At 52.6% G+C, this 26,510-nt stretch overlaps 1 protein-coding gene across 1 annotated transcript in view; it reads left to right on the forward strand.

Annotated features, from left to right (window-relative positions):
* Nucleotides 1–15,863, forward strand: part of IDS (iduronate 2-sulfatase) — a 21,216-nt gene extending 5,353 nt beyond the window's left edge. Inside the window, exons 6-9 of the mRNA XM_073888508.1 lie at nucleotides 1,291–1,539; nucleotides 5,682–5,808; nucleotides 7,684–7,857; nucleotides 11,144–15,863. Of these exons, the coding sequence (XP_073744609.1) occupies nucleotides 1,291–1,539; nucleotides 5,682–5,808; nucleotides 7,684–7,857; nucleotides 11,144–11,616 (1,023 nt within the window). The 3' untranslated portion in view covers nucleotides 11,617–15,863. The remainder of the gene's footprint in view (nucleotides 1–1,290; nucleotides 1,540–5,681; nucleotides 5,809–7,683; nucleotides 7,858–11,143) is intronic.
* Nucleotides 15,864–26,510: the final 10,647 nt, after the last annotated feature.

The raw sequence follows: 26,510 nt of genomic DNA on the forward strand, positions 1-26,510 counted from the left end.
CTAAGAAGTAGGCTTAGGGCATGTAGGCATCTTGTTGGAAATGCTCGGCTTCCTCCCTCCCCACCGGAGGGTTTTATTTCTTTTCCTGGAACTCGGGGAGCATGTGTTGGGTTGGACGGTAACATCGACGTGGAGAAGTCGGAGCTGGCCGCCGATGCCCGTGGTGAGGCACAGTCCTTGGGGCACGATTCCAGGGGCCGCGAAGCCCTCCGCGGCAATTGGCATCCCCCTGAGCCTGGCACGGGAGACCCCTTCCACATAGGGTGCTGCGTTGCTTGTTGCAGCCTGAGCTGTGCTTGCCTGCCCATCCTTTGGAGTGTATAGTCTCTTCTTTTCTAAAAGTCTTTTTCAGTTCTTCCCTGTTGCGTCTTCCCTGGGCCTGAGCGGCGCGTTCTTTTGACTTTGTAAAGAACGCCTCTCCTTTGTGATGGCAGTGGAAAGCCAAAGGCGTGCTCTCTGATGCGGCGCTTGGCCCAGGGGATCTCACCTTCCTAGCCGGATCTGTCCCCGCTTTGACAGAGGGAGACTCACTTCTGCCTCCCGGGCAGACAGGAGCTCACCTAGCCGGCCTAGCTGCTCCCCTTAGCAAGGCCTGCTTGCGAGGTTGGCCTTTGGCCGGCCCCTGGGCACCTGGATCCTGGGAGAGTCCGCACCGCTCCCCAAGCGAGGAGGGGCTCCCTGTGCCCACACTGTTTACGCACACCCCTGCTCTCCCGCCTAAAGTCTGTGGCATCGACGGGTGCAGGGAGAGGGGGGCCTGGGCGGGCAGCCCCAGTAAACAGCCCGCGTGCTGAGGCTATAATGAGCCTCCATGGCGACAGCATCTCACGCACGTCACACAGCTCATTGCTGGGGGAATTAAGCCCATCCTGTATGACTTCACTGGGAGAGGATTCTGGAAGCTTGTGCCTGGTTTTCCCCGGGCTTTGCTCATGTGGCTTTGCCCTGTGCTGATTGCGTTTGGTAGCCGCAGGTAGGACTGTGCCAAGTTCTGTGAGCACTCCTGAGGGGTTTCCAAGCCTGAGGGAGGTTTTGGGAACTGGAAACACCCCCTACCCTTTTTACAGCTGGAGGGGAAGTAGGAAGTGGGGACAGGAATAGGAGGACGTTGGTTTGGATGCATAAAGAGCTGTTGCTGCTTGGTTCATAGGAAACGAGCGGCATGGTTTCATTACCGTGGGCATCGTGTGACAGTGACCTTAGGCCTGACCTTCAGGGAGGGCAAAGTACCTGGGGAGTGTCAGTGAGTCACCGTGCAAACACGTCCCGGGCTTAGGGAGAAGGCAATAGAGAGACCCAGCGAGTCCCAGCCTTGTGCCTTTGCTGAAAGAACGACAACCCGGTGTCTTTGTGTGCTTTTCCCCCAAGGAGTTTCAGAAGCTGTATCCCTTGGAGAACATGACCCTGGCTCCTGACCCCCAGGTCCCTGCTGGCCTCCCTTCCGTGGCCTACAACCCCTGGATGGACATCAGGCAGCGGGAGGACGTCCAGGCCTTGAACCTCAGTGTGCCCTATGGCCCAATTCCTGTGGATTTTCAGGTACCAGGGACATACTTGGGGGAATTGCTGGGCTCTCGGGGATGGCCTGATGTCTTCGGTGACCCCCACCCCAGCCATCGTGTCTTACTCAGAATCTTCTCTGTGCTAGGTGTCTTCTGAGGCGCTGGGGCTGGGCGTGGTCTAGAGGAATTTAGGATATGGGAAGTACGAGGTGGATATCGTCTGCCAAGCCTTGTCTCCGCTTGTAGAGGGGCGGCGGGGGGCGGGGGGCGGGGGGGTGGGGGGGGAGAGTACATCTGGAGATTGGGTGACTGACTGAATATGGGCACTGGGGTAGGGAGGAGGTCCGGATGACCCACTCACTGACTCACGGAGGGTGCTGTGGAATCCACGTGACAGTTCATCAGCTGTAGAGTGGCGGGTGGCTACTGTGCAGCCCAGAACGTTCAGTTTGCTGGCACTTGCACGGCCCCTCTGTGGGAAGGCCTACGTAGGCACCTGTCACTCTCAGGTGGTGGTGTGCTGGGTAGGGCCTTGACACGGAGGGGAGCCAGGGCGCCGACGTGGCCAGTGCCATCCAGCTGCAACAGCTGATGTCCCTGTGCCATTGTGTGGAGGCGGAGTAGCCACAGAGCTAGACTCCTCAGCTGACTCAGCAGTCACCCTCTCCCTGGAGTGCAGAAAACAAGCCGACCGGTGCTCTTTCTGGAATATTCCATAGGCAGCCTGCAGGGGAAGGTAGAGGGCAGTGGCTTTAGAGGGTGCTTCCTGGACCGCCTGCATCGGAATCCCCATGAGGGCTTGTTGGAAGTACAGCATCCTGGCCCAACTCAGACTTGGGGGATTGGGAACTGGAGGAGGGGCCTGAGAACTGGCATTGGCAAAAGCACCCCTGGCAATTCGGATGCACGCAGAAGCCTGCAGATACTGCCATAGGGTGTGGCATTGGCAAAAGCACCCCTGGCAATTCGGATGCACGCAGAAGCCTGCAGATACTGCCATAGGGTGCGGTTCAGAACAAAACAAAACATCCAGACGTCTCTTGCTATTCAGAGCTGTTCGGACATTGAGGGTTTGGGTGGTGAGGGGTGTGCACCCCTCGTGTCCGCGGGACTCCCGAGGTTCACCTGGCAACGGTGAGGGTTGGGAGACGAGCGGCTTCATCACGTGGCTCTGTCCCTGACTTCCCGTCACGGGGGTTTTCTGAGAGGAGGTTGCTCGGATGGCATCTCCGAGCCTGCACCCGGATGCCTTGCCTTGTGAGTGCTGGTCACTTAAAATGTCCCTTTGAAATGGACTGTGTCCCAGGGAGGGTGCTTCGTGTCTTCTGTGTGTCATCTCCTCTGGTCCCCACGGAAACCCGGTGAGGTACATGCCCTCCCTGTCGTCCAGGTGGGGAAACCACAGGCAGGGAGGTGTGGTGACTTGCCCCAGCTCACGGACTTGGTGCCATGGGGGGCGGGGGTCCGAATTCCCCACTGGAGACGCGGAACGCCAGAGCCTCGTGCTTGGTCTTGTTGGGGTTCTTAGCAGCCTGGGCTCGAACTCCCTCCCGTTCTCCCCCATACCAGCTGCTCGGCCCCTGGCAAGTCCCTTTGTCTCTCTGAGCCTGTTTCCTTATCTGTAAAACGGAAACGAGGCCGAGGAAGGTTTCCGGCCAGGAGCACAGCGCACCTGCGAAAGCATCTAGGATGGTGCCGGCCGCGCCTGAGGGCTCCTTCAGGTGCCCTCCTCCCCGCCCCCACCCCTGCCCACGGGGGCTGTCGCCGCCCAGGGGACTTCCCTGGTGTGCTTGCATGCTGCTCCCCGCCCCGCATTCACCTTGAACTTTGGCCCCGCTCACTGCCCTCTGGCAGCTTGGGGTGTCTGCGCCCAGGCCGCATCTCCCTGCAGCCTTGAGCCTCTCAGTTCTGCCCTCTTCCGCCTCCAGCTCCCTGGCTCTGCTCCACGGCATGGACGGAGGGGCCTGAGGGCCCACCCTCGGGGGTGTGCCACCTCCCAGGCGGGCCCCTCCTTGGTCACCGCCCCTGACCACAGTCTCTTCTTCTCACAGCTCCTTCACTCCACGTACTTGTTCCCCACACGCCTCCTGGGGATTGGGAGTGGGGACTTCTCCTCTCCCCCTGGGCTGCGCTCCTGGGCAGGTGGCTTACTGTTCTCGCCAGCCCCTCGGTACACTTGTGCCCCGATCCCAGGACGGTCCAGCCGCCGCCCTGCTCTCCAGCCCAAGTCCTGAGGCTGCTGGACTGCACCCGTGCAGTCCTGAGGTGGAGACACACGGGCCCAGCCTCCAGCCCCAGCAGCCCACCCACGAGGGCTCTCTGCTCGGGACTCTCTTGCCCCGTGTGGCTGCTCACCTCCTGTCCTTTACACCTCTCCTCACCATCTCTCAGCAGATGCCACCATGCCCTCAACGTGCCCTTCGAGGGAGAAGGAGGGGAAGGTGGCCTTAGTGTCCGTTCGTTCTTCATTCGCTTCCGCCCGGCCTCCTGCCTCCCCAGCCCACTCAGCGCTCTTACCGAGGTCGGTACCGGCCTCGGCGAACGAAACTCATCCTTGTGGGGCCTAACCTTCCCGAAGCCCCTGCTGCTTTCGCACCGTTGGCTGGTGCCAGTGCTCCTTGGCCCCCTCGCTGGTCCTCCCGGGCCCCTGCTGCCCCCCCCCCCCCGTCTGTGTCTGCTGCTCTGCTGGGTCAGCCCCAGGGCCCCCACCGGAACCTTCCTGCGCCCTCTCTCCTCCTATCCCGGTCTTGCTCCTGATTCCAGACATGTCTGTCCACTTGCCCGTGAGGGTCATTGCCACGCAATTGCCCGTGGGGACCTCTGCTTCCGAGGACCCGTGGGGCCACGCCACCGCTCCTGCTCTTCCTCTCCTCCTTCCTCCCCCTCGTCCGCTTCTTGTGCTCCCCGTGCCATTGAATGGTGCCACCAGCTGAGTAAGAAACCTGGAGTCGGCCTGGGAGACCTCATCGCCCTCCCCGCCGGCTCCCCGCCGGCCCCCCGCCGGCTCCCCGCACTCCTAGCGGATCTCCCTGCATTCCCTTCACATCCGTACCGCCCTCTTGCTCTGTCGTGTCTTCCGTGACCCCTGCAGTCGGCCTGGGTTCGATTTGTTCATGCGGCAAGTGTCCGTCAGGCCCCTCCTACGTGCCCATCGCTGATCTAGTGCCACTCATCCCCTGGCGGGGGGGCTCTGGGCTGTTGTCAGACTCACTCACGTGAAGCCCAGATTGCGTCAGCTCGCCTGGAGTCCCCTCAGTGCCTCCCCTGGCCTCCAGCCTGGGTCCCTCCACCGCGCTTCTGCCTGCCTGCCGGGAGGTTGTTAGACGGGAGCCTCAACGTGCCGGCCACAGTCCGTGAGGACAAGCAGTTGCCGGCCTGCTGGGTTAGAAGGTAGTCAGAGGAAAGGCCCCCCCATGGCCATTGTTGTGGGCTCAGTTGTGTTCCTCGAAAACTTAAAAGTCCTGACCCCCTCAGAATGGGGCCTCGCTTGGAACCGGGGTCATCGCGGGTGTCATCATGTAAGATGAGGCCGTACTCGAGTTAGTAGGACGGGCGTCCCCGTAAGAAGAGGAGAGAGACACACCCGGGAAGAAGGGCCATGGGGGGAGGGAGGGAGACTGGGGTGATGCGGCCACAAGCCCAGGAACACCAAGGCTGCCGGCCACCAGCAGCAGCCGCACCGGACGAGCCCCTCCAGCAGAGCCCTGGGGGAGAGCGTGGCTCTGCCGACCCCTGCATCTCAGGAGCCGTCTCTCGCTCTAAGCCCCCCGTTTCCGGTCGTCGGGGGAAGGAATAGAGCTTCGTTGGGTCTCTGGTGCCACCCTCAGCAGAGCTGGGAGAAAGGGGGCGGGGGGGGAGGGGAGGGGTGCGTTTTAGTTTACATGGTCACCTCCTGGGACCCGTGAGAATAGGTGAAGGAGACAGAAAGGGACAGTAAGTGGCACATCCGTCTGCTGTGACCTGTGCCCTAGGGTGAAACCTGATTTGCCTCGAAAAGAACCTTCCTTTTGGATCTGCTGCGGACCCTGGATTTTGCCAGGGGCACGTGGGCCCAGGGACACAGGTGGTGGGGAAGTGGGCTTTATGTTTTGGCTGAGCGAGTCAAGGGCATCGGCAGAGGTTGACACGGCTCTGTGCGCGCGGTTCAGGTGGCACTCACTCTCCTCCTTTAACGTGCAGCGGAAAATCCGCCAGAGCTACTTTGCCTCCGTTTCGTACTTGGACACGCAGGTTGGCCACCTTCTGAGTGCTTTGGATGATTTCCAGCTGGCCAACAGCACCATCGTTGCATTTGTCTCCGATCACGGTAAGCGTGTCCCGGTCCCCTGGGGGAGTCACTCAGAGCACCTGGACTTCTCTGGGGAACGTGCTTTTCTAGATCGCCTTAAACACGGGCATGTTCTCCCTTGGCAGTCAGCAGTGCCCCAAGTCTGGGCTCTTGAGGTGCTTTAACGACGGCCCGTTAGTCCTGGGACCCCTCTCCGTCGAGGTGGGGCCTCTTTTGGGTCCACAGAGCGTCTCGGATGCTTGGGTGGGGACCTCGTAGACCCTTTTCTCCCGGGTGAGCTCAGCAGGAACTCCCCCATTTGTATGGGGAGCCCTTTGAAACCCATGCTTCCAATCTAGAGGGTTGGAGGACTATTTAGTTTTTCCTGGGAGGATCCAGAACAATCTTGGCCCAGCAAGGCCCTCGGACCTGACTTCACGCCTCCACCCCCAGTCCCCATACTCTTTCTGCCGAGAGCCTGGGGCTTGCAAATGCTTTCTCTCTTTTCGGGCAGTTCCCCACGTTTTCCGAAAATGGAAACAATTTCTTTAAAAAAGGTTCTTCTTAACTTGAAAAATTTTAACGTGTCCAAGAATAGAGGATAAACAGCAACCCCCAGTCCCCGTCACTCTGCTCCCCAGTTTCCCACTCTCAGTGGTCTTGCTTGGCTCGTCCTCCCCCCTCCCCCGCCCCCCAAATTATTCTGAAGCAAATCCCGGGCTGTTTAGGCTTCTGAACAGTATCTCTAAAAAATTTAGCTCTTTGAAAATATGACCATGCTACCGTTATCATACTTAGAGACAGGAAAACAGTTCTTGAGTATCGTCAACTACGCAATGGGACGGTACCAACGTGTAGTCGCTGTAAAAATAAAAAAAAAAAAAAGCATAGAGAGCATATAATGTGGGCCCGGAGCACCCCTGCCCTTTTATCCTGCCTGCCGGGGCTGGACTGGCGCTGACAGACCTGGGGTCCGTTGGCCAGCCTCCGGTTGTGCACGTACGCGTGGTTGTGGTGTGTTGTGGGCGTGTGAATGTATGTAATAGGTAGGATCGATTGTGCTTATCAACTCTTTTCTTCCCTGGTTTGCTTTTTTCCACTCAACGTCACGGACGGTTCTCCATGTGATTTCTCACGGCCCTACCTTAAGCCTTGCAGAGGCCCACATTTTTTTGTTACATATGGACGTGTCATAATGTTTCGCTCTCTCCCTAATGGTTTGCCATCCGCTCCTGACCCCTCTTGTCAGTGCTCAGTTTCCTGTCCCGGCGCTAACACAATCCAGTGTGCCCGGGAGGAAGGCAAGGCCCACTCGGAAGCTCTCTTTGCTCTAAGGCCGCCGCACTGATTACAAATGGCTCTTCTCAAATGGCCCTCCTGAGACTCCCTGCCTCCGAACCACAAAGGCCTCTCGAATCCACATATGGCAGCTTTATGTGGCTTTGGTTATCTTGTAACATGAAATACTCAAGGTGCAATCTCTGTCTTTTATATTTTTTATATCAAAAAGGGTGCTTAGAAGCAGCGTTAGAAATCTCCAGCTCGAGTGGCCAAGCTGTCTTTGGCAAGGAAGGTTTTCAATCAGGGTTAAGAGGGTTGTGTTTTTCATGGAGGTTAAGGGTCTGGAATCAAGTTCTGTTTTCTTTGGTCTGTGCTATATCTTAAACATTGAACAAGGTATCTCTGAGGCCTTTTTAAAAGGTGAGTGATTGGGGCGCCTGGGTGGCTAAGTCATAAAGCAGTACTTGGGGAAGATCACCTTGTTTGTGGTAATTACAGAGGAGTTTCTTCGATGTGATGAGTTTTTGCTTCCTCTGGTTTCTACACCAGGGAATGAAATGGTATCTTGAATGAACAAGCTGAGCTGTGATGTCATGATTTGTTTTCTGTTATTCTGTGCTTTCGGTGAACCAGGGTGGGCCCTAGGTGAACATGGAGAGTGGGCCAAATACAGCAATTTTGACGTCACTACTCGGGTGCCCTTGATGTTCTACGTTCCCGGGAAGACAGCTCCGCTTCCAGAGGCAGGCGAGAAGCTTTTCCCTTACATCGACCCTTTCGATTCCGTCTTGGAATTGACGGAGCCAGGTATAAAATACGCTGAAGTGATATTGCCTGATAGTAAACTCCCTCTACTTTATATGCAAACCATCTCACCGATTCATAGCCCGGGGCTTACCCGGCCCCGTCTTCCTTGTCCAGGGTTGGCATTCCTGGGTACCTCTGGGTCCGGGAGGAGTGGCAGGGCCAGAGTCAACCCGTACGGCCCCGGTCCCCGAGGAGCCTGGAGAGGGGGCGGGACGAAGGAGTAGGCAGCATCCCCGGGGTGAGGAGGACTGTCGTGGTTGAGATGACCGTGTGTGCTCCGAGGCTCAGAGGAAGGGGGCGGCAGGAGCCTCGGCGTCTGTCTCCCCCGACAGACGAGCAGAACTCCGTTACCCGCGCACCCTTCGGGCCGGGACGCAGCCCCTCGTGAGGGGGGCGTTTGCCACACTGGCAGCTCAGCAGTCTAGTGAGCCACTAGACCTATGAAGTCGGCCAGGTGACTCTGCGTCTGCCCTGCCCTCCCCAGCAGTGACGGGCACCTTTACTTTGACCTCCGCGTGCCAGTCCGTCGCAGCCTTGCAAACGACACTGATAACCTCTCATCTCTAGGTGGGAACCCCTGGGCCTGCAGTTCCTTCACAGGAGCGATAGACCCACGGTTACCCTGGTCTCTGCCTTTCCCCAAAGCTCCAGTTCAAAGAAAACGTTTCCAGAAGTGTCCCTGGAACAAGATACCCCTTGCTGCCGCATGGGGCGACCTGTGTAGGTTCTTTGCCACTTCTTTCCTGAGTGGATCTGCTCAGCACCAGAGAGGAGTTGTGTATGAGTTAGAGTGCTTTTTCCATGAACTCTGCAAAACCAGGTGGCCCCCTTTCTGGACTTCTGCATTTAATCCATCTAAATCCACTTAACATCTAAATCTTGTCCTTTATATTGATTTTCGTTGATTTTTTAATTTTTTTTTTCCTGTTGTTGTTCTGGCCCATCATTCCGGCCTTTCTGGATGTTTCCAAGTTTGCTTCATATGGCCCAGTTTTATTTTCTGTACATTTGATTTTTGTGTGCTGCGTACTCTGTCTTCTTTCAAGTCACTGATAACAAGCTGAAACCATCAGGGCATGAGTATAGCCCGCGGTTTGCTTGGAGAAATCTGACAGGTTGAGAATGTTTTTTTGAAACTCTTTGGGGGAGCTGCTCAGCAAGTGGTAAATTCATGTAACTGCACTGTTCCCAGTCTATTCCCCAATTTTATCTCGAGGCTCTAGCTCCTCTCTGAACTTTGGGCTGGGATTTCAAAGAGCCTGGTCCAAGCCCGAGCTGGGCTTCTGGCCTTTCACTGTAAGCCTTTCTTTTGACCCTCTTTCCCCTCTGAGGGAATGGCCGTGCTTACTCAGGCCAAAAAATTGTGGATTCCTCCTCACCCCTGCCTCTCTCCCATCCTCCCTCCACACGTGATACGTAGTCTGTCCGCAAGCCTGTGGCTCTCCATTCAGTCTGGCCGTACTGCTGCTCACAGCCTCCTGCTGCCACCTTGGATCACCCTGCCACGTGTCCTGCTGGATTCCTGCAACAGCTTCCTGAAGTCTGCCTGCTTGTGCCCTTGGCCCATTGGAGTTCTTCCTCCTCCTCACGATAGCCAAAGTGATCCTGTCAAAACCCGAGTCGGGGGGGTGTTGCAGCCCTGTTCTGGAGCCTTCTGTGCTCCCGCCTCACTGAGGGAAAGCCCATTTTAATGGCCAGCAAGGCCTGACGTGATCTGGGCCCCCATTTCTCCCTGCCCTCATCTTCTTACAAGCATTCCACGTAGCTGTCTTTGCAACAGCCCACAGTCTGGATTTGTCTCACTGCTTCCTCATGACTAGATTCAGGGTAAACATTTTTTGACACGTGCACTACACGTGAGGCTGTGTGCTCCCATTGGGTCACGGCGGGGGCACTTCACGGTGGCCTTCGCCATTGCTGGTGGGGCCAGATTGGATCACCTGATGAAGGTGGTCATGTCAACCAGGTCTTGCCGGTGTAGAAAGTGTCTTTTTTAAGCTGCTTTACTTTTTTTTCTTTCTCTTTTACTTACCAAATGTGTAGGAAATAAAATTGGGCTGTATAAAGCAAACTCTTAAAGATGCAGAAAGGCCAGAATGATGGCTCAAAGCCCAGATCGGTTGTAACAGGAATCGGTATGAAGTATAGGATTCAGACTTTTGTTAAAGATGGATCAACCACAGTGAGACGTCGTTTCATACCCATTCTCAAAGTAAAGAGAAACCGACAGCACTGGCATGGCCTGGAGAAAGTGGAACGCTCACATTGCTGGTAGGGAGGTAAAACGGTGCGGCCACCGTGCAAATCGGCTTGGTGGTTCCTCACAGAGTTACACGTAGAGTTACCATGTGACTCCACAATTCCACTCCTAGGTAGATATCCCACAGAATTAAACATAGGTATTCAAGCAAAAACTTGTACGTGAAGAATGTTCAGAGCATCCCTCACAATAGCCAGAAGGTGGAAGCAACCCATGCCCATCGCCGGATGAATGGAGAAGCCACGTGTGGTCTCTCCGTGTAGTGGCATGTTGCTCAGCCTTAAAAAAAGGCGGGGCATTCTGACACCTGCTACACCGTGGGGGAACCTCGAGGACATTGTGGTCATTGAAGGAAGCAGTCCTAAAGGGACAAATACCATGTGATTCCACTTAGGCGAGGTCCCGCGACGAGTCCAGTTCAGAGAGACAAGAAAGTAGGGTAGTGGGTGCTACGGGCTGGGAGGAGGGGGAGATGGGAAGGGAGTGTTCAGTGAGGACAGATGACAGTTCCGGAAGGTGAGAAGCGTCCTGGATACGGAAGGTTGGGGACGGCTGCACAACAGGGTGGATGTTTTTAATGCCCCTGAATGAGACACTACAGAACAGTTAAGATGGTAAACGTGATGTTGTTTGTAGTCTGCCACAGTCTAAGGGGCATGTGCTGACGTCCAGGAGGGAGTGATCTGCAGGGTGGTACTCCTGAGGCTCCGAATATCCCGTCCCCCAACAGATTTTTACCCATGGTTAGGGCTTCTGTTGGTGATCCTTGCCTGAATCAGTGATTACACAGGTGGTTCCAAAAGTCACAGAGTTTTACAAGTGCCAACCAGCTGTGGGCACCTTCGTTTTGCATCCTCCTGTGGGGTGAGGTGCCGAGTTGGCGTTGTTCCTAAACTCGTGGGCCCAAACTAAATGCAAGAGAACAAAAGACAGCGTAGGGAGCCCAGACATGCTCCCTTCTTCATCCCGTGAGCTCTGCAGGCTTCTGTAAAGTAGTCTCTTCAGCTGGGTTGCTTCCCGTTTCAGGCCGGCAAGTCACGGACCTCGTGGAACTTCTCTCTCTCTCCCCCACGCTCTCGGGACTTGCGGGACTGCAGGTGCCACCTCGCTGTCCCATTCCCTCATTTCATGTCGAGCGGTGCCGAGAAGGCCAGAGCCTTGTGAAGCATTTCCGATTCCAGGACCTGGAAGAGGACCCGTACTTTCGTGGTAATCCCCGTGAGTCCATTGCCTATAGCCAGTACCCCCGGCCTGCAGATTCCCCCCAGTGGAATTCTGACAAGCCAAGCTTGAAAGATATAAAGGTCATGGGCTATTCCATACGCACGATAGACTATCGGTACACTGTGTGGGTTGGCTTCAATCCCCATGACTTTCTGGCTAACTTTTCTGACGTCCATGCAGGGGAACTGTATTTTGTTGGTTCTGACCCTTTGCAGGATCACAACATGTATAATGACTCCCAGGGCAGAGACCTCCCCCGATCACTGATGCCTTGACTCCTGCCGACTAGCGAGGAGGATGGGTATCACTTGCTCCCTTCCATCTGGGGAGAGGGTGAGTTAGGGCTGGTCATTTGGTGATCACCCATAATATTGGAAGCAACCTGGGGGGTAGGCAATCAAAGCGTGCGTCAACAGTTTCACCTAAGACTATGGAATAGCCTAACCTTTTTGATTCTTTATTAATTAGAGTCTTTATTAATTTCTACTTGGTAATCGGACTGGGGCTAGGCCGAACCATTTTTTCCTTTTTTGGACAATCACAGCTTGCTTTTTGAGTGGATAAGCGTAAAGGGAGCAACTGAAAATTGTCATGCTTTTAGCCATCGAGACCATAATAACCACACATAACACTGTACTCAAGAAATACTGTAATTATCTCTGGAATTTAGTGCATTTCAAAAAGTAGCCATTGGTCACATTAGGTTTCACATGAAGTCCCTGGTTCTTTTGTTTATAATTATTTAGCCCAATATATTCAAAATATTATGTCAATATTTCAGGTTTCAGTTTTGTAAAATGTGAAGTTAAATAGTAATGCTAGATGCTAAGGCCTTAAAGTCTTATCTTCAACTTTTGTTAATAAGATTGCAAATTTTCAAAATCCGAAGATATAATGTGCATGAAGTGATTATGTGGAATTTCTGCATCAAATAATAAATAATGCTCAGTAAACTAGAGGCATGAGATATTTGGGAAGTTCAGTTAGAAATGCTCAGGAACTTCTGGCCCAAATAATAGTTTGTTAGCAAGTAATATGACCTTTGATCTCAAAGATCACCTACTGAACGGCACCGTTTTTCACAGTGGAAAACATTTAAAGGCATAACTGTATCCATGAATTGAGTCACTCAAAACTGCTAGTGTTCTGCTTCTTCAGGAATGGTTGGTTGCAGGTATCCATTTATCCAGGAGGCAGGAAATACTCTACTTCTAATTGCTGATTAAAGACAACACCAATTTTATTAAATTCTGAATTATCTTGAGGATTGGGAAAACTTCATTTGGTGTATATATAATATTAGGTCATTTCTAATCCCCCAGAACATAGTTCTGTATTCCCTAAATATGAAAGTAACCAGAAAGGCAGGTGGTAGTTATAATAAGCTTAGCCTGCATCATCTTAGAAAGGATGGGGTAGTCACAACTCATATTTATAACACGGGGAAGCTGGTCAGTTATCAGTAGTCATCAGAGGAGTCAACCATGTTCTAAATAAACATCTTACGTAGTCCTGTATCGAAGTGAGTAATTTCTAGTAATTCTCTCTTTACAAGTGCTTCAGTGTTTAAAGGTAAATGCTTGTGAAAGAAAATTCTTCAGCAAATTAGGTTAAGTTACTTAAGTGTATTAAATTGTAACAAAAAAGGCAAGATATTATAGTAAAAGATGACTTCAAATCAGTAATTTCAGGCAGTTTTTTTTTTAGTTAGCCTACAGCAGAGGCATATATGGTAACACAGCAATCTTCGAAGTGATTAAGTGACTTAGTGTCCTGGCAATAGCAGTTTCTAGCTGGAAGAGTGAAGGGCCCTAATCATCTCTCCCGATCCTGAGGCTCATCTTTCTTCTGGAAGCCTCAGCTTTACTAGTAGATGGGTTCCCTTGGCCCTTTATTTCTCCTTCTTCATCCTCTTTATTGCTGTCATCACTTCCACTAAGATTTTTACAATCTAGTCTGTAAATTCCTCGTGACATATTTTCAGTGTATTTAGCTTTATCTCCTACTCCCCAGTTATAATGATAAGTTTTAACACGGGCTTTTATTTCACATCCGTTTGTTGCTCCTGTTGGCTGCAGTGTGTACGCTCCATCATTTTTTCTCACTTTATTTCTTGAAACACAGTTGTAGTATCAAAAATCTCCCAGTTCTGCCCTTGCTGAAGTTGAAAGCTGAACTGCGCCAGAGAAGAGTGAAGTGACAGCTAGGTCGGGGGTGAGGCTGCCCTTCTGGCAGTCATTCACCCGTGTGACCAAAGCCACAGCCAGGGCTGGGTCTACACGGGGCGCTTTTGTCTGTTGATCTGTTTCTACTGGAAGTGCTTCTGTCTCCTCTCTCCTATGCAAGGACACTGGCCGAGTGCTTCAGCTCTCCTTTGCTTTTGGTTTCTCTGGGCCTCCCTTTACAACCTCTCTCCTGTTAGAAGCAAAGCCTGCGTTTCCCGTTCAGTGGCACGCTCTTCCATATCATCTCACAGGTTATAGGTGGTTACTGTTCTTGACACCGAACCCAACGTAGATCCAAGTTTTCTTTCCTTTTGCACGTCTCCCGCACACGTTGGGATGAACAGCTACTTTCTGGTTTTCACACGTCAGAGCTGACCACATTCCTTATCCTGACTCGGCCCAGAGTGAGCACATCTCTGTGGCTCCACACAGCCTTTCTCGTCCCCCTGAGCTGGGCACGTTTTCTTCACGGTTTGTAGAAAGCCCCATTTCACTCGAGCGGGGCTTCTTGCATACAGTTCAGATGAAACCAGAACTAGCGAGCCCAGAAAATTTGAGTGGCCCTGTTTCAGTGGCTCACAAACAGGAGGGGTGCGTCAGAGCCACCTGAAGGCTTGCTACAATTCAGCGTGCGGGGCCCCGCCCACAGAGCTTCTGCGTCATTGCGGCTAGGGTGGGGCCTGAGAATGTGCATTTCCTACAAATTACGCTGCTCCCCCCGAGACCAGACTTTGAGAATCACCGCTCTTCGGTGTGTGCTGTCCAGTGGCCACTAGGCACACGTGACTGTTTAAATGAATTAAAATGAAATAAACGTTTCCAAAGCAGAATCTCGGTTAGGCTTGCCGTATTTCAAGTGCTCATCAGCCTGACGCGGTTAGTGGCTGCCTTACTGGAGAGCACAGATCTAGAACCTTTCCATCGTGGCAGAAAGTGGAACGGAACTGCCCTAGACTAACTCTGAACGTAAGCCGGGTCCACCCAGTGGCTGGCAAGTTCCCCCTGGGGGCTGATTGTCCACCCTGTGTTTGCGTGCAAAAAGGCTCCTCCAGAGGCGCGCCAAGGCTGTTTGGTTGAAGCGCGGCACGGGGAGCACCCTCTGGCCCTCGGCGCACTCCTCCCCCAGTGCTAGTGCCATCGCCATCACCAGCCCTCTCACCTCCTTCCCACGTAGCTTACCTCCCCTCCTCTTTCCTCCCTTGCTCCTGAAGAATCCACGTGTCTTCCTGAACTCCCTTTTTGACCCCACCCTCTGCGAACACCGCCAGTGCCTACTACGGGGTCCACACAGACCTTCGCTGAGCAGTCAGAGTCTTCCCTGGCTCCACAAAGCCCCTTTCCTTGGCCGACCAGTGTGCACGCTGGTCCCTGACTCTCCTTTGCCGATCCCTGCCTCCCTGCCCGCCCTAGCTTGTCCCCTTCCCCTTCCGTTCATGACCATTCTTCACACTCACTTCCCCCGTCCCCACCATCTCCACGAGGCTGGCACTCTTGTGACTCTAGACCGTGTCGTGGCATGAAATGAACAGGAACATCGCTATCATGAGTCCTGTGGCCACTTTGGAAAAAAGGTATCTTTTTTTGAGCACAAAGTTAAAGTGTTAATTATAGAAAAACTGGAAGACAGAAATGTAGTTAAAGGCAAGAAAATGCATCAGTATTTTGCCCCAAGATGGTCACTTAATATCTTGCCTTCTTTGGGCTATGAATTTTTTACATTGCTGTGGTCGTCTTATGTGTTTTATCTTATAGTTTTATATTCTTCTTTTTCTCACTAAATATTATATGTGGTTACTACAAATTTCTGCAAAGATGCTTTATACTGATGGTAATATATTTTATTGTGTAGCTTTTCATAATTAACCTTCTTTCAATGATTGAAAATTCAGCTTATTTCCAAATTTTCGGTATTGTAAATAACGCTGTGATGAACAACTTTGCGAATAAAATATTTTTATGTATTTCAAATTACTCCCTTAGGCTTGTCTCTCTGTGCCAAATTGTCAAAAGCTTCTCTCTTTGGCCACTCTCCCCACTCTTCTGCTACCTTGGGGTAGTAAAACTAAAAATAAGGCAAGCATACCAATAATAAAAACCATAAAACCAAAAAGCCCCCACCCCTAATGATAAGAGGTGAAAGTGGTATCCTGTTTGACCTTGTAACTCTCTGCTTCTCAGTGACCTTGATCATTGTTCTCTTTGTAAAATTGTTGGGTGTTTGTATTTCCAGTCATGTGAATTTGCCTTTAAATTTTGGTTATGGGTTTCACTTTTTAAAATAAACAAATGGCTGTTTTCCTGTCTGATTTTTTTTTTTCCCTGTTAAACATGGAGACCCTTCCCGATCTGGAGATAGAACAAATACTCATTTTCCTTTGCTGTTTTTGTGGTTTGCTTTTATACTTCATCTACCCCTGTCTCTTCACCCATTTTCAGAGTCACGTATGCTCATTCTATAAAATGCGGAAGATGTGGAAAATGGTGAGGATGAGAGGAAGAGCCCCTTCCAGAATACAGCCATTGTGACATTCTTGCATTTCTCCCCGCTCTTTTCCTGCCCACATACATACGCACACAGAAGGACATTTGTGTCTTTACATAGAAGAGATCTCGTACACCCAATCCTGTAGCCTGCTTCTGTGATCTAAAATAACATTAGCGACGCACCTGGGTGGCCCACTCGGTGGAGCGTCCGACTCTTGATTTTGGCTCAGGTCATCATCCCGGGGTCGTGAGATGGAGCCCAGGTCGAGCTCTGCACCCAGCACAGTCTGCTGCTCCCTCTCCCTCTGCTCCTCCTTCCTCCACCCTGCCCGGGAGGCATCAGTGAGGCCGGTCCCTTGCCATCATTCAGAGAAATCTTGCCCTCTGTAGCCAGGGTGAGGCTCCTCCAGCCACCTTGCTCATCTCGCAGCACACACCCCAACATTTTTAACTGATTAAGACTGGGTATCTACTCAAAAATAATTAAAAGCAGAGATTGGAACAGATAACTGTGCAGCCATGTTCACAGCAGCATTATTCACGATAGCCAAAAGGTAGAAACAACCCAGGTGCCGTCAGGGGGCGAATGGAGAGACAACAACATGTGGTCTATCTGGACAATGGAGCATTATTCAGTCTTCAAAAGGAAGGAAACTCTGACTTACGCTACAACTTGGATGGCCCTTGAAGATACTACTCTTAAGTCAAAGAAAGCAGACACAAACTGATGAATACTGTATGACTCCACTTCTGTAAGGTTCCTAGAGTGGCCAAATTCATAGGAACAGAATAAAGTAGAGTGGTGGTTACCAGGGGCCGGGGAGAGGGGGACATGGGGAGTTCGTGTTGAATGGGGACAGCGTCAGGCCTCACTGTGTGAGGGGCTTTGGGCATTAGTTCTCAAATGAAGCTCAGCCCCTTCTCTTTGCCCAAGTCCGGCCTGCACACTACAGCTCCTTTGAGGAGTCTCTTGAATTCTGGCCTGGGATGGCGTGTTGACCTAGAACCCAGCTGCCCCCTTTGGCTCTGCCCAGTATCTCTTTTGGCCGGAGGCATAGTCCATCGTGGTTGAGCCTGCTGTCAGCCCAGCCCCCTCCCGCCCCAGTGCACTCGGTGTCCCCTTACCTTGCCCGGGCAGTCTCTCCCGGGAGACTTGAGACATGAGAACTTGAAGCCGAGAGGGTTGTCACTAGTCGGTGCCCTCAGGTCGCCTACAATGTTGCCGTGATGGGTGAGAGTCCCCAATGCTCCTGGCACCTGCTTCCCATGTGCTCCTGAAGCTCCTGCTGGTATCCTGTCCACCTACCTACCCGGGAGGGCAGATGCTGCTTTCCTCTCGAGTGTTTGCTGAAGTCCAGGCAGTCTGAGGTGGTGGGGAGCCCATCCTCAAGGGCTTCGCTTGGGGGCTGTTATTCCATGTCCCACCCAGGATCGCTGGCAGCCACTGGTGGGGATCTCTGGATTCCAGACAACGGTCCTAGGCCTCTGATGGGGGTGATTCCAGGCTGGAGAAAACAAATGTGGCTTGGGTTGGCTCTGGGGGAGATGTCTGGGAAACCACCTGCAGGTGCACGCAGGGGGCGGTGTGGCACAGCCCAGGCGGAAGGAGCGGAGCCCCGCCGGCGGTGGGGAACAAAGGCCTGCTGTCCAGTGTATTTGGCACCTGCGAGGAAGCCAGACTTAGGACTTGGGCAGAGAGAGGAGAAGCTTTGGTGTTTTCCTGTCTGTAAAAGTCAGGGACTGTGATTTATGCGGGTAAGACGGTTTAGAGCCGGACTGAGGCTGACATTTACAAAACCCTTGCCCTAATTTATCGTCGTTTCGGGTGTGCTTTGGAAAGAACCTTTGTAGGTGATTTATATTCAAAACTCATTATTTACTTAACAGGTTTTATGAATTCATCTCTTCCACACTATTGAAAAAGGTATCCTTGTATTTGTGTTAAGTGCAGCATGAGTTATTGTATGAATAAATCATATTAAATTTGCCATTATCATTGTGTGTGCAGTTCGTGCTGCTGTTTTGGGACTGCTTGATGCTGCCTGAAAATACGTGAAGCCGGTTAACAGACCTCCCTCCTGACGTGCAGTTTCGCCCCCTTACAGTAGCCGACCTGCTCCCGCCCGTGGGAGGCCAGGCCAGGCACGGGGGGCGGGGGTGGGCGTCTTGTTCCGAAGGAGCCGAGTTATTGGTGGCAGCTTATTTCTCTCAGCTTGCCCTGCAGTTAGAGACTCCCCAGAGAGAAGGAGGAAGGGGGGGTCACCAATCGGGTGGGCCTCTATTTAGGGAAACTGTTTAAAGGAAGGCTGACTTGTCTTCTTGAGGGAAAAGGGTGGGTTCGTGGGGTGCCAACTGGAAAAGCGCCCACTTAGTGCCTTTGACTTAAAAGTGCTTTAACAAACCCTGGCTTGTCATTTCCACCTTTCCTTATTGATGGCTTTGAGTGAAGATGGGGAAGGCATGCTTATCATATTTGGGGAAGAAAGTGAGAACCCCGGAAGACATCATAAGCTTCCGAATGGGCCAGGACAGGCGGGGAGCATTGGGTCGACCTAAGCAGGTGAAGTATGTCCAGTGGATTTATTTGCTCGCTTATTCATTGTGATGAGGCGATACACCAAGTTTACTGGTCCGCAGTTTAACAGGCACGCAAGGTAGGCAGCAACAAGGCATTTTCTATTTCATCCCACGCCCGGCCAGCTCTCTGTCCTCAGAGGCAAGCATGGGTTGCCCATTTCTTGTGAACTGGTGAAGTTTGAGAAGGATAAATGTAGGCCTAACAACTGGGCCCCAGGACCAAGGTGCTAAGGAGGGGTGACCCAAGGGAGCAGTGTCACGTGTGCGAACGAACCTTCAACATTTTGGTCAGCGGCTCAGTGTGGGACTTCGTGCAACGTAGGTGCCAGGAGTGAAGGCGATGTCTGGCTCCATCCGGGAATCCGGGAGGAGGGAGGCTGCTCTGGCAGCACCTAGAGAGTTGCGTTTAGCTGAGGACCTGGAGCTGTCGTGGAAATTCGGACCCATGGGAGCCCCAGCGTGTCAGGTGAGGAACAGTTGAAGGAGGAATGTTCAACTTGGAGGAAAGAAGACTTGGGAGTAGGGCGGGGGCTGATGAGGCATGAGGGGCAGAGCATGGCATGGTCTTGAAATCTCTGCAGAACCACCCTAGGCCAGAGAGATCAGACAAGCTCTCACAGCCCCCAGGGGAGAACCAGCACTGAATGCTGCAGGGGTGCGCTTTTGGACAGCGGCTCGTGGTGGGGAGAGCCTGCTCCTACGCCTGGAGAACTCTGTCACCTAAGGCACGTAAGCTTCGCCTGGGCCGGGGGTTCTCTGTGGGGGTGGGGGGCCGTTCCGCCCTCAGGGCACATTCGGCAACTTCCGGACTCATCTTGGGTTGTCATAACTGAGAGGGGGTGGCTGTTGGAGTCAAGTAGGGGAGAGGCCAGAAATGACAGCAGGCACGCCCAGGGCAGCCCCCACGACAGAGAGCCGACTGGCCCCATGTGGCCGTAGTGCCAAGGTCCAGAAACCCTGATCCCGACACAGGCAATCGTTTGCCAGAGAACTAACTAAGACCCCTTCCGTCTCTGAGATGTTTATGATCTGGAGAGTACACACTCAAGTATTAAAATAACTTGCTGACTACACAAGGTGAGCGGCCCTTTGCATGTGGACTTGAACATCTTTTTTTAAGGATTTTATTTATTCATTTCAGAGGGAGACAGCGTGCCCGCGATAGTGAGTGAGCAGGGGGAGGGCCCGAGGGAGAGGGAGGGAGAGAATCCCAAGCAGACTCTGCATTGAGCACAGAGCCTGACCTGGGGCTCGATCCCACGACCCTGAGATCATGACCTGAGCCGAAACCAAGAGTCTGACACTTAACCGACTGAGCCACTCACTGAGGCGCCCCTTGAAAATCTTTAAAGAGGGCAAGGAGCTTTCAAATCAAGATGAAGAATTTGAAACAACAACAACAACAAAACACTTGTCTAGTAATGGTTGGATTTCTCCTTTCTCCCATCCAGAGAGACTCTCCCGTCTCAGTTTGCTCCCCCTAGAGAAGAGGAGTTCTATATACTAGGTAATTTCTTTTCAAAAATTATATTGGATTCTCCGTTATTGCAAAAGTGTTTTACATATTCGTCACAGAAAAATTAGAAAAATGTACAAAAGCAAAGGCAATAATCCACCCGCACCGTTACTTGGCGTAGCCCTTCCTAAGCAGAATATATTAAACCACTGGACCCTAGTCTACATCCCGTTTGTTTTTCTATTTTACAACCTGTTTTTCATGCTGCATAATTTCTAAGGGCTTTCTCAACTCCAACTTTCTGTGACACCCGAATCTGAAGCCTTTCCTTGTGAGCACGTGACAGTTTCCTGGAAGACAAAAGCAGAAACCACAGCTTCCTTCCTCTTCCCCCTCAGCTAGTAAACACGAATATTTCTACCAAGTTTAAGACTGAGACTCCTGCTTTGCCCAGCCTTGGCCTTCACAACGCCATGGGGTGTAGACACTCCCCACTGAAATGAGGACAAGCAGAAAAACACTTTCACCTGGCCTTGGTGTATGTAGTCCCTCCAGGGTCTGGCCCCTGCCGACTAGCCACAACTCCTTGTCCCAACTCCTACCCTGTCTTCCTGAAGACATCCGCAACAAATATTTGGGGAATGAATGAGTACCTTCTTTATAATGAGTACAGTCCAGAACCCCCCTAAGCCTCTACTGCTCACTCTTCAGCCATTACAAGTGTCGTTTCTCCGCAGAGAACACCACTGTGCAATCATCTGTGTGCCCTTGTGTAAGCATTAACGTTTCTCTGCCAGACGTGGAAATTGTAGAACTGGAAATTCCGGGTCAAAGGTGTGTGTAGAGGACACTTGTCACAATTTCAGCCACCGGGATCATAAATGTCTTCGTCTGCATGGGAAATTGCCCGTGCTATCACTTTGGGTGGGAGGCAGAGTCCACTTGCTACTGTTGAGGTCCAAAATGCTGGGTGCCCGCTTTCCCTGTGGCGCCCTTGTGGTTCGAATGTGGGCATGTGACCTTGACCTAGCTAAGCAGATGCCTTCCTCCCGGAGTGTGTAAAGCGGGAACCGTGGCGACTCCAGCTTTGTGGTGGGATGGTGGCGTGGCACAGCGCCCCAGCTCTGCGGTAATGGCCCTGGTGTCGCCAGTTTTTACGGTGTGATTTCAACTGTGGTCGTGGCGGCTGCCTGGTCACCTGTGTCCCTACCTGGTCCTAAGACTGCAGCCTTCAGACTTCCCTTGGGTTCCCTGGGACTCAATAGCTTAAAAAACAAAACAAACAAACAAAAAAAACCAAACCCATCTTCTGCTTTAGGTAACTAGAGTCAGTCAGGCGACTGGGGCTCCCGATTCATGTAGTGTGTGCATTTGGCAATCTGGGAGCTGGGGCCAAACTGGCCTCCAGAGAGGTTGCACAAATTTACACTGCCATCAGTGGGCATCTGGCACCCGGGTTTATATCCCTCCTCTGATACTTCTGTCGCTTTGCAGTGACCTCATCCTAGAAGGGGGCGTTCCTTATTAGTTTCTCTATGCTGAGCCTCTAACCCAGTGTGTGGCACATTTTAGGCACTCATGTGTTTGCTGAATGGATGAATGAATGAATGGATGAATGAATGAAGCAATGAATGAAGGAAAATAATTCTTTTTAAGAGTTTGACCAGAGGCCTCATAGCTAGAATTACAGACTCAGAGTCGGGAGGCCAACCATGCAGCTCCTCATTCCAGGAGGGGAGCTGAAGCCCAGAGGAGGGAAGCCACTCAGCCAAGAATTCGCAGCTAGCCTAGTGGAGCAGACCTCAGACCCAACTTACCAAGTCTACTCTGTGGCTACCTCCCTGTCCGGTTTTCCACGGCCCCCCTTGCAAGGGCTGCTTCCCCGGGCAACATTCCTCTCCGTGGGTGTCCCCACCAAGGAGGGAGATTTCAGCTGAAATGATGTGCAAATGAGCCAGCCGAAAGCTGTGAAAAATTGCCTTTGTGTGTACCTGGAAGGCACCAAGGTGTGTGTGTATGAGTGTGTGGAAGGATCAAGCGCCCGCCTCTCTGTGGTCATATTTTTCATTTCCCTTTATTCTTTGTATTCCTTTCAAATCAAAGGCAGAGAACCCCTTGCTCCGAGCTACATATATGAAAATGAACAAGGTTATGGGAGTCGTGTGTGTTTTCAATAACCGATCAGTAGTGCCTCCCTTTCTCGGAAATGAAGCGAGACTGCTGCTAGTTGGAAGTAAGAAGCAACGGGTACGAGTGGGGGGGTCTTAATTCCACTCTTTTTCCCTTGCCCACATCCCCCTAGCTCTCCATTTGAGTGTAACCAATTGGCAGAATAAGAATCAATTCTGAGCCCAACCGCCTGTCATCTATTTAAAGCATTTTTTTTTTTGACGTTTCCATCACCAAAGCTTGATAGTTAAAACTATTCACAAAGCCCAGTCCGGTTTGAAGAGAACATCTGTGAAATTGGGTCAGCAATGGTACACTGGCAAGCAAGATGAAATATAACCCTGGTGTGGTCGGAGCTTCACAGCAGCAGAGCAGAGCTTTGTCTCCACGTGGCGCACTTGGATTTGTGTCTTTGGGCGGAGATCCTTCCACCCAGCCCGGGCCCCTGGGCGGCCAAGCGACGCCGAGTCTTCCGCAGCCCAGGGGCCAGGCTCCGGTCCCTCGCCGGGTGGTGCCGACAGCGTGCGCTTCCCCGGGTGACCACTGGAGGCCGCTGTGGCACCAAGAACGCGCGGAGGGCGCCCAGCTGGCGGACGGGGCGTGTCCTAGGAGTAATGACTGTCACACTCACTCGCCGACTGTTCTCGAATTCTAGTCCAGGATTTAAAAGACACTGTTATGAATTAACGAGAATAAAAGACTCGGCAGATGAAGCGCGGGTCTCGGATCCCCTGGGGTTGTTTTCTAACTGCTTTCTAACTCATTTTCCCCCCTCTGGGAGTGGGTTTCATTTGCATCCCACAAGAGGCAGGCTTTCGGTATGGCGAAAACGTCCTCCAAAAATGACACAAGAGGAAGAAATGTCGCGGCGGCAGCCTGTAGTATCGAGCCCCAAATACTTTGGTGAAACAGAATATTACACTGTTTTCTCCATCACCCGGTATGGGCAGCAGGTACCAGCCACCAAGGGGGCTGCAGGTAACATCTAGGACGTGCAATTAAATATGAATTTCAGATGAACAATGAATAATTGCTTTCTATAAGTATGTCCCAGATATCGCATGGGTCATACTTAAAGATTTGTTGTTTATCAGAAATCCCAACTTAACTGGGCGTCTTGGGTTTTGATTGGCCAACTCAACTGGGCGACTTGGGTTTTGATTGGCCAACTCTGGGCACCCGACACAGGAAGGGTGACTCGGGTTGGGTAGCAAAGAGCTGCCCTGAGGGAACTCGGAGACTGGGGTGGCCAGCGCTGAAAGCTGGGCACAATAACCCTAATCCAAGTTGCGCGGTAATAAATGCCACATGTTCAGACAGAGAACGAATAGGCTCTCAGACCTGCCTCGTGGTTAGAGGTCTCCGAGGAAGGGATTTGCTCACTTAGGAGCAGCAACTGGGGGTAAGGTTCTCCTTTTCTCTATTTGGTTACCGCCCTCGCTGTAACACCTACACAGGCCCACTGGCTTTGGGGGACTTGATTCCAAGCCCCACTGAGTGCATCCAGTGGTCACCATGTCCTGGCTCTGGGAGGCCCTGTGCACACGGGCTGCGCTGATACGGGCCCTGCCCCTGGTGTGGTCCCCCCAGGCCCCATGGTGGGCCTAGGGCTGCAGGTAAGACCAACAGTAGATTTAACTCTGAGCTGCCAGAGAAGGTGACGCCAGCAAAGGCATAGGTGGCGCATCGGGCCTTTTGAATGTGGGGCTCCTGAGGTCCCAACGCATTAATGCTTCCTGCCTCTGACTCCTCACAAGGCCCTCCCATCTGACTGGAGGTCTCCAGGACTCAGTGGAGACATGCAGTCCCCAAATTTCTATTTTCTGGTTTAGCAAATAAACCAGATTTCCCAAGGAGCCCCCAATCTCTGGTCCTCTGGTCCTCTCTTTTGGGTCTGCTTGGAACATCAGGTGGCTCGGGGAAAACCCGAGCCTGGGTTGACCCCATTCTGCCACATGAGAGCTGGATGACCTTGCACAAACCACTTACCCTCTCTGGGCCTGTTCCCCCCCCCCCCAGGGGGGGGGAAGGGGGAGGCAGAGCTCCTCGTGCTGGGTGTTGGGAGCCCTCGGTGAGCTGAGACCATACCATGCCCGGGCTGCATCTGGCATCTTCTCCTCTTTTCCCAAACTCCACGAGGTGGAGGAGAAGGTGTGACTCTCTTGAAAGTGATGACTCTGCACATCCCAGGCCACCACAGCCGGAGTGGAAACAATTAAGAGGGAAGCGGGTCTCTAGTTAGGGGGTACTTCTGAAAACAAACAAACAAACAAACAAACAAACAAACAAAATAGCTAGTTAACCGAATTATTACTTGGCAAGTGTCAAGGTCCGGGGCAATTATTTGGAATATTTCTTCATTGTTTGCCGAGGTCGTGAGGACCTGCAGGTTAGGGATTGTGTTTCCATCTCTGCCCTCTCAGTACTGAAATTTGAGCCCTGACCCTGACCCTGACAGTGCCCCATAGGGTGACCTGGTACAAATCTCCTTCCTGGATCTGGGTCTCCCCAACCTTCCCAGCTGTCATACTCCAGAGTCCTGTGAAAGGCCAACTCTTCTCTACACGGGAGCTGTGTTGCTATTTTGCCTCTGTGGAAGGCTCTGGCTGTGTCCGTCTCTGTCCCTGTGTCCCACTCGCCTGCAGCCTCCCGCCCTGCCATTCCGTCCCTTCTCTTGCCGGGCTGTGGCTGTGCATGCTGGGGCCCCGCCGTCGGCCTCGGGAGGGCCCGCCTTTCCATGACCACAAGCAGAGCTCATGGGGGCGCCATCTTCCAGGGGCTGCCCGGCCCAGTGTCAACAGAGCGTGGTCTCTGGAGCTGGTGGGTTCTGGAAGCACTTTGGGGTGGTCAGGCGAATGAGCTCTAGGCTCGCATGTGGAGCTTCGAGAATAACAGGACTAGCTTTGTGACTCTGTTCTTTTCTCAGCCAGCTCCTCTAAAGGCCCCTGGAGTGAGAGACGTTGCACTAACTCACTGCGCCCGGAGGTGTCCACTCACCCACGTGGCCCCTTTCTCGGCCCATCAACACAGGGTCCGGTCCACTCCTGGCTGGGCCCGCACTAGACTCAGCTGTGCGTGGCCCTGCAGATCTGGGCTCTAGGAGTGACGCTTCATTTCCGGCTCCAGTCCCCCGGGTGTGAGGTTTTGCAGGGAGGGGCGGTCTCTGCAGCCCGGCAGGAAACGGAGCAGGCTTGAATCAGCACCCGAGTGGTGGTGGGGGGGGGGCGGGCAGGGGCCGGTGGGGCTGGGAGGCACGGTTGGCTCCAGCTTCAAGGGGCTGGTAAGACACCAGAGGTGGGAAAAAGAGGCAGACACCCTGAGCTGCTACCAGGTCCCGAAAGCACGGTGATGCGTTTCAGAGAGGGACGGCCAACAGGTGCCTTCTGGCCCACCAAGAGCTACTGGCTGTGGAAGGCTGCCTAGGGCGCGTCTTGAGAAACTTTCTGAGGAAAGGAAAGCTCAGCTCATGATGTCTGCCATGGACACCGGGAGGGCATTCGAGGCAAGTGTTTGCCCTGTCTTCATGGGTGGAAATGGTGCCGTCGAGGAGACAGGGCCTCGGGCTGAGCGCTATATCACAGTAGCTTTGTAACTTCAGCAAGTCACTTGGCTATACATTTGGGTGTATGTATATATATTTGTATGAATATATACTCATATATATATAGAAAGAGAGGGAGGGAAAGAGAGAGAGATTTATGATTCATTTTAAGGACTCAAGGGCTGGCAAGTCTGAAATTTGCAGGGCAGGCCAGCAGGCTGGGGGCCGCGAAGAGCTGCTCTTGCAACTCAAGTCTGAGGGCCGTCTGGAGCGGAAGTCCTTCCTCTCTGGGAGACCTCAGTCTTTTTCTCTTAGGGCCTTCAGCTGAGCAGATGAGGCCCTCCCCTATATGGAGGGTCATCTGCTTTGTAATGCGCTTTCCTCGAAGTCTACTGATTTGAATGTTAATCACATTTAAAAAAATACCTTCATAAAACACGTAGACTAGTGTTTGACCAGACAGCTGGGCACCAGGCCCTGGTCAGGTTGAGACACAAAATTAACCATCACAGAGGTGCTCTCAGGAAACACCTGCAGAGGAATGAAGAGATGATACAGGAAAGTAGCCAATAAAGGACATGTTACCGAGCCAGCTACCACTGAGGGCAAGAGGGGTTTAATCCTGGCGATCTCTAGGTACCAGAGTAGAGCACGTGCCTCTGAGTTGTCCTGCCCAAGGGGTGAAGGAACTGGGTCACTCATACACGGACCCCCATC

This window comes from Callorhinus ursinus, unplaced genomic scaffold (genome assembly GCF_003265705.2).
Source record: "Callorhinus ursinus isolate GAN/ISIS: 27379988/994484 unplaced genomic scaffold, GSC_fseal_2.0 scaffold91, whole genome shotgun sequence".
NCBI classification, from domain to species: domain Eukaryota; kingdom Metazoa; phylum Chordata; class Mammalia; order Carnivora; family Otariidae; genus Callorhinus; species Callorhinus ursinus.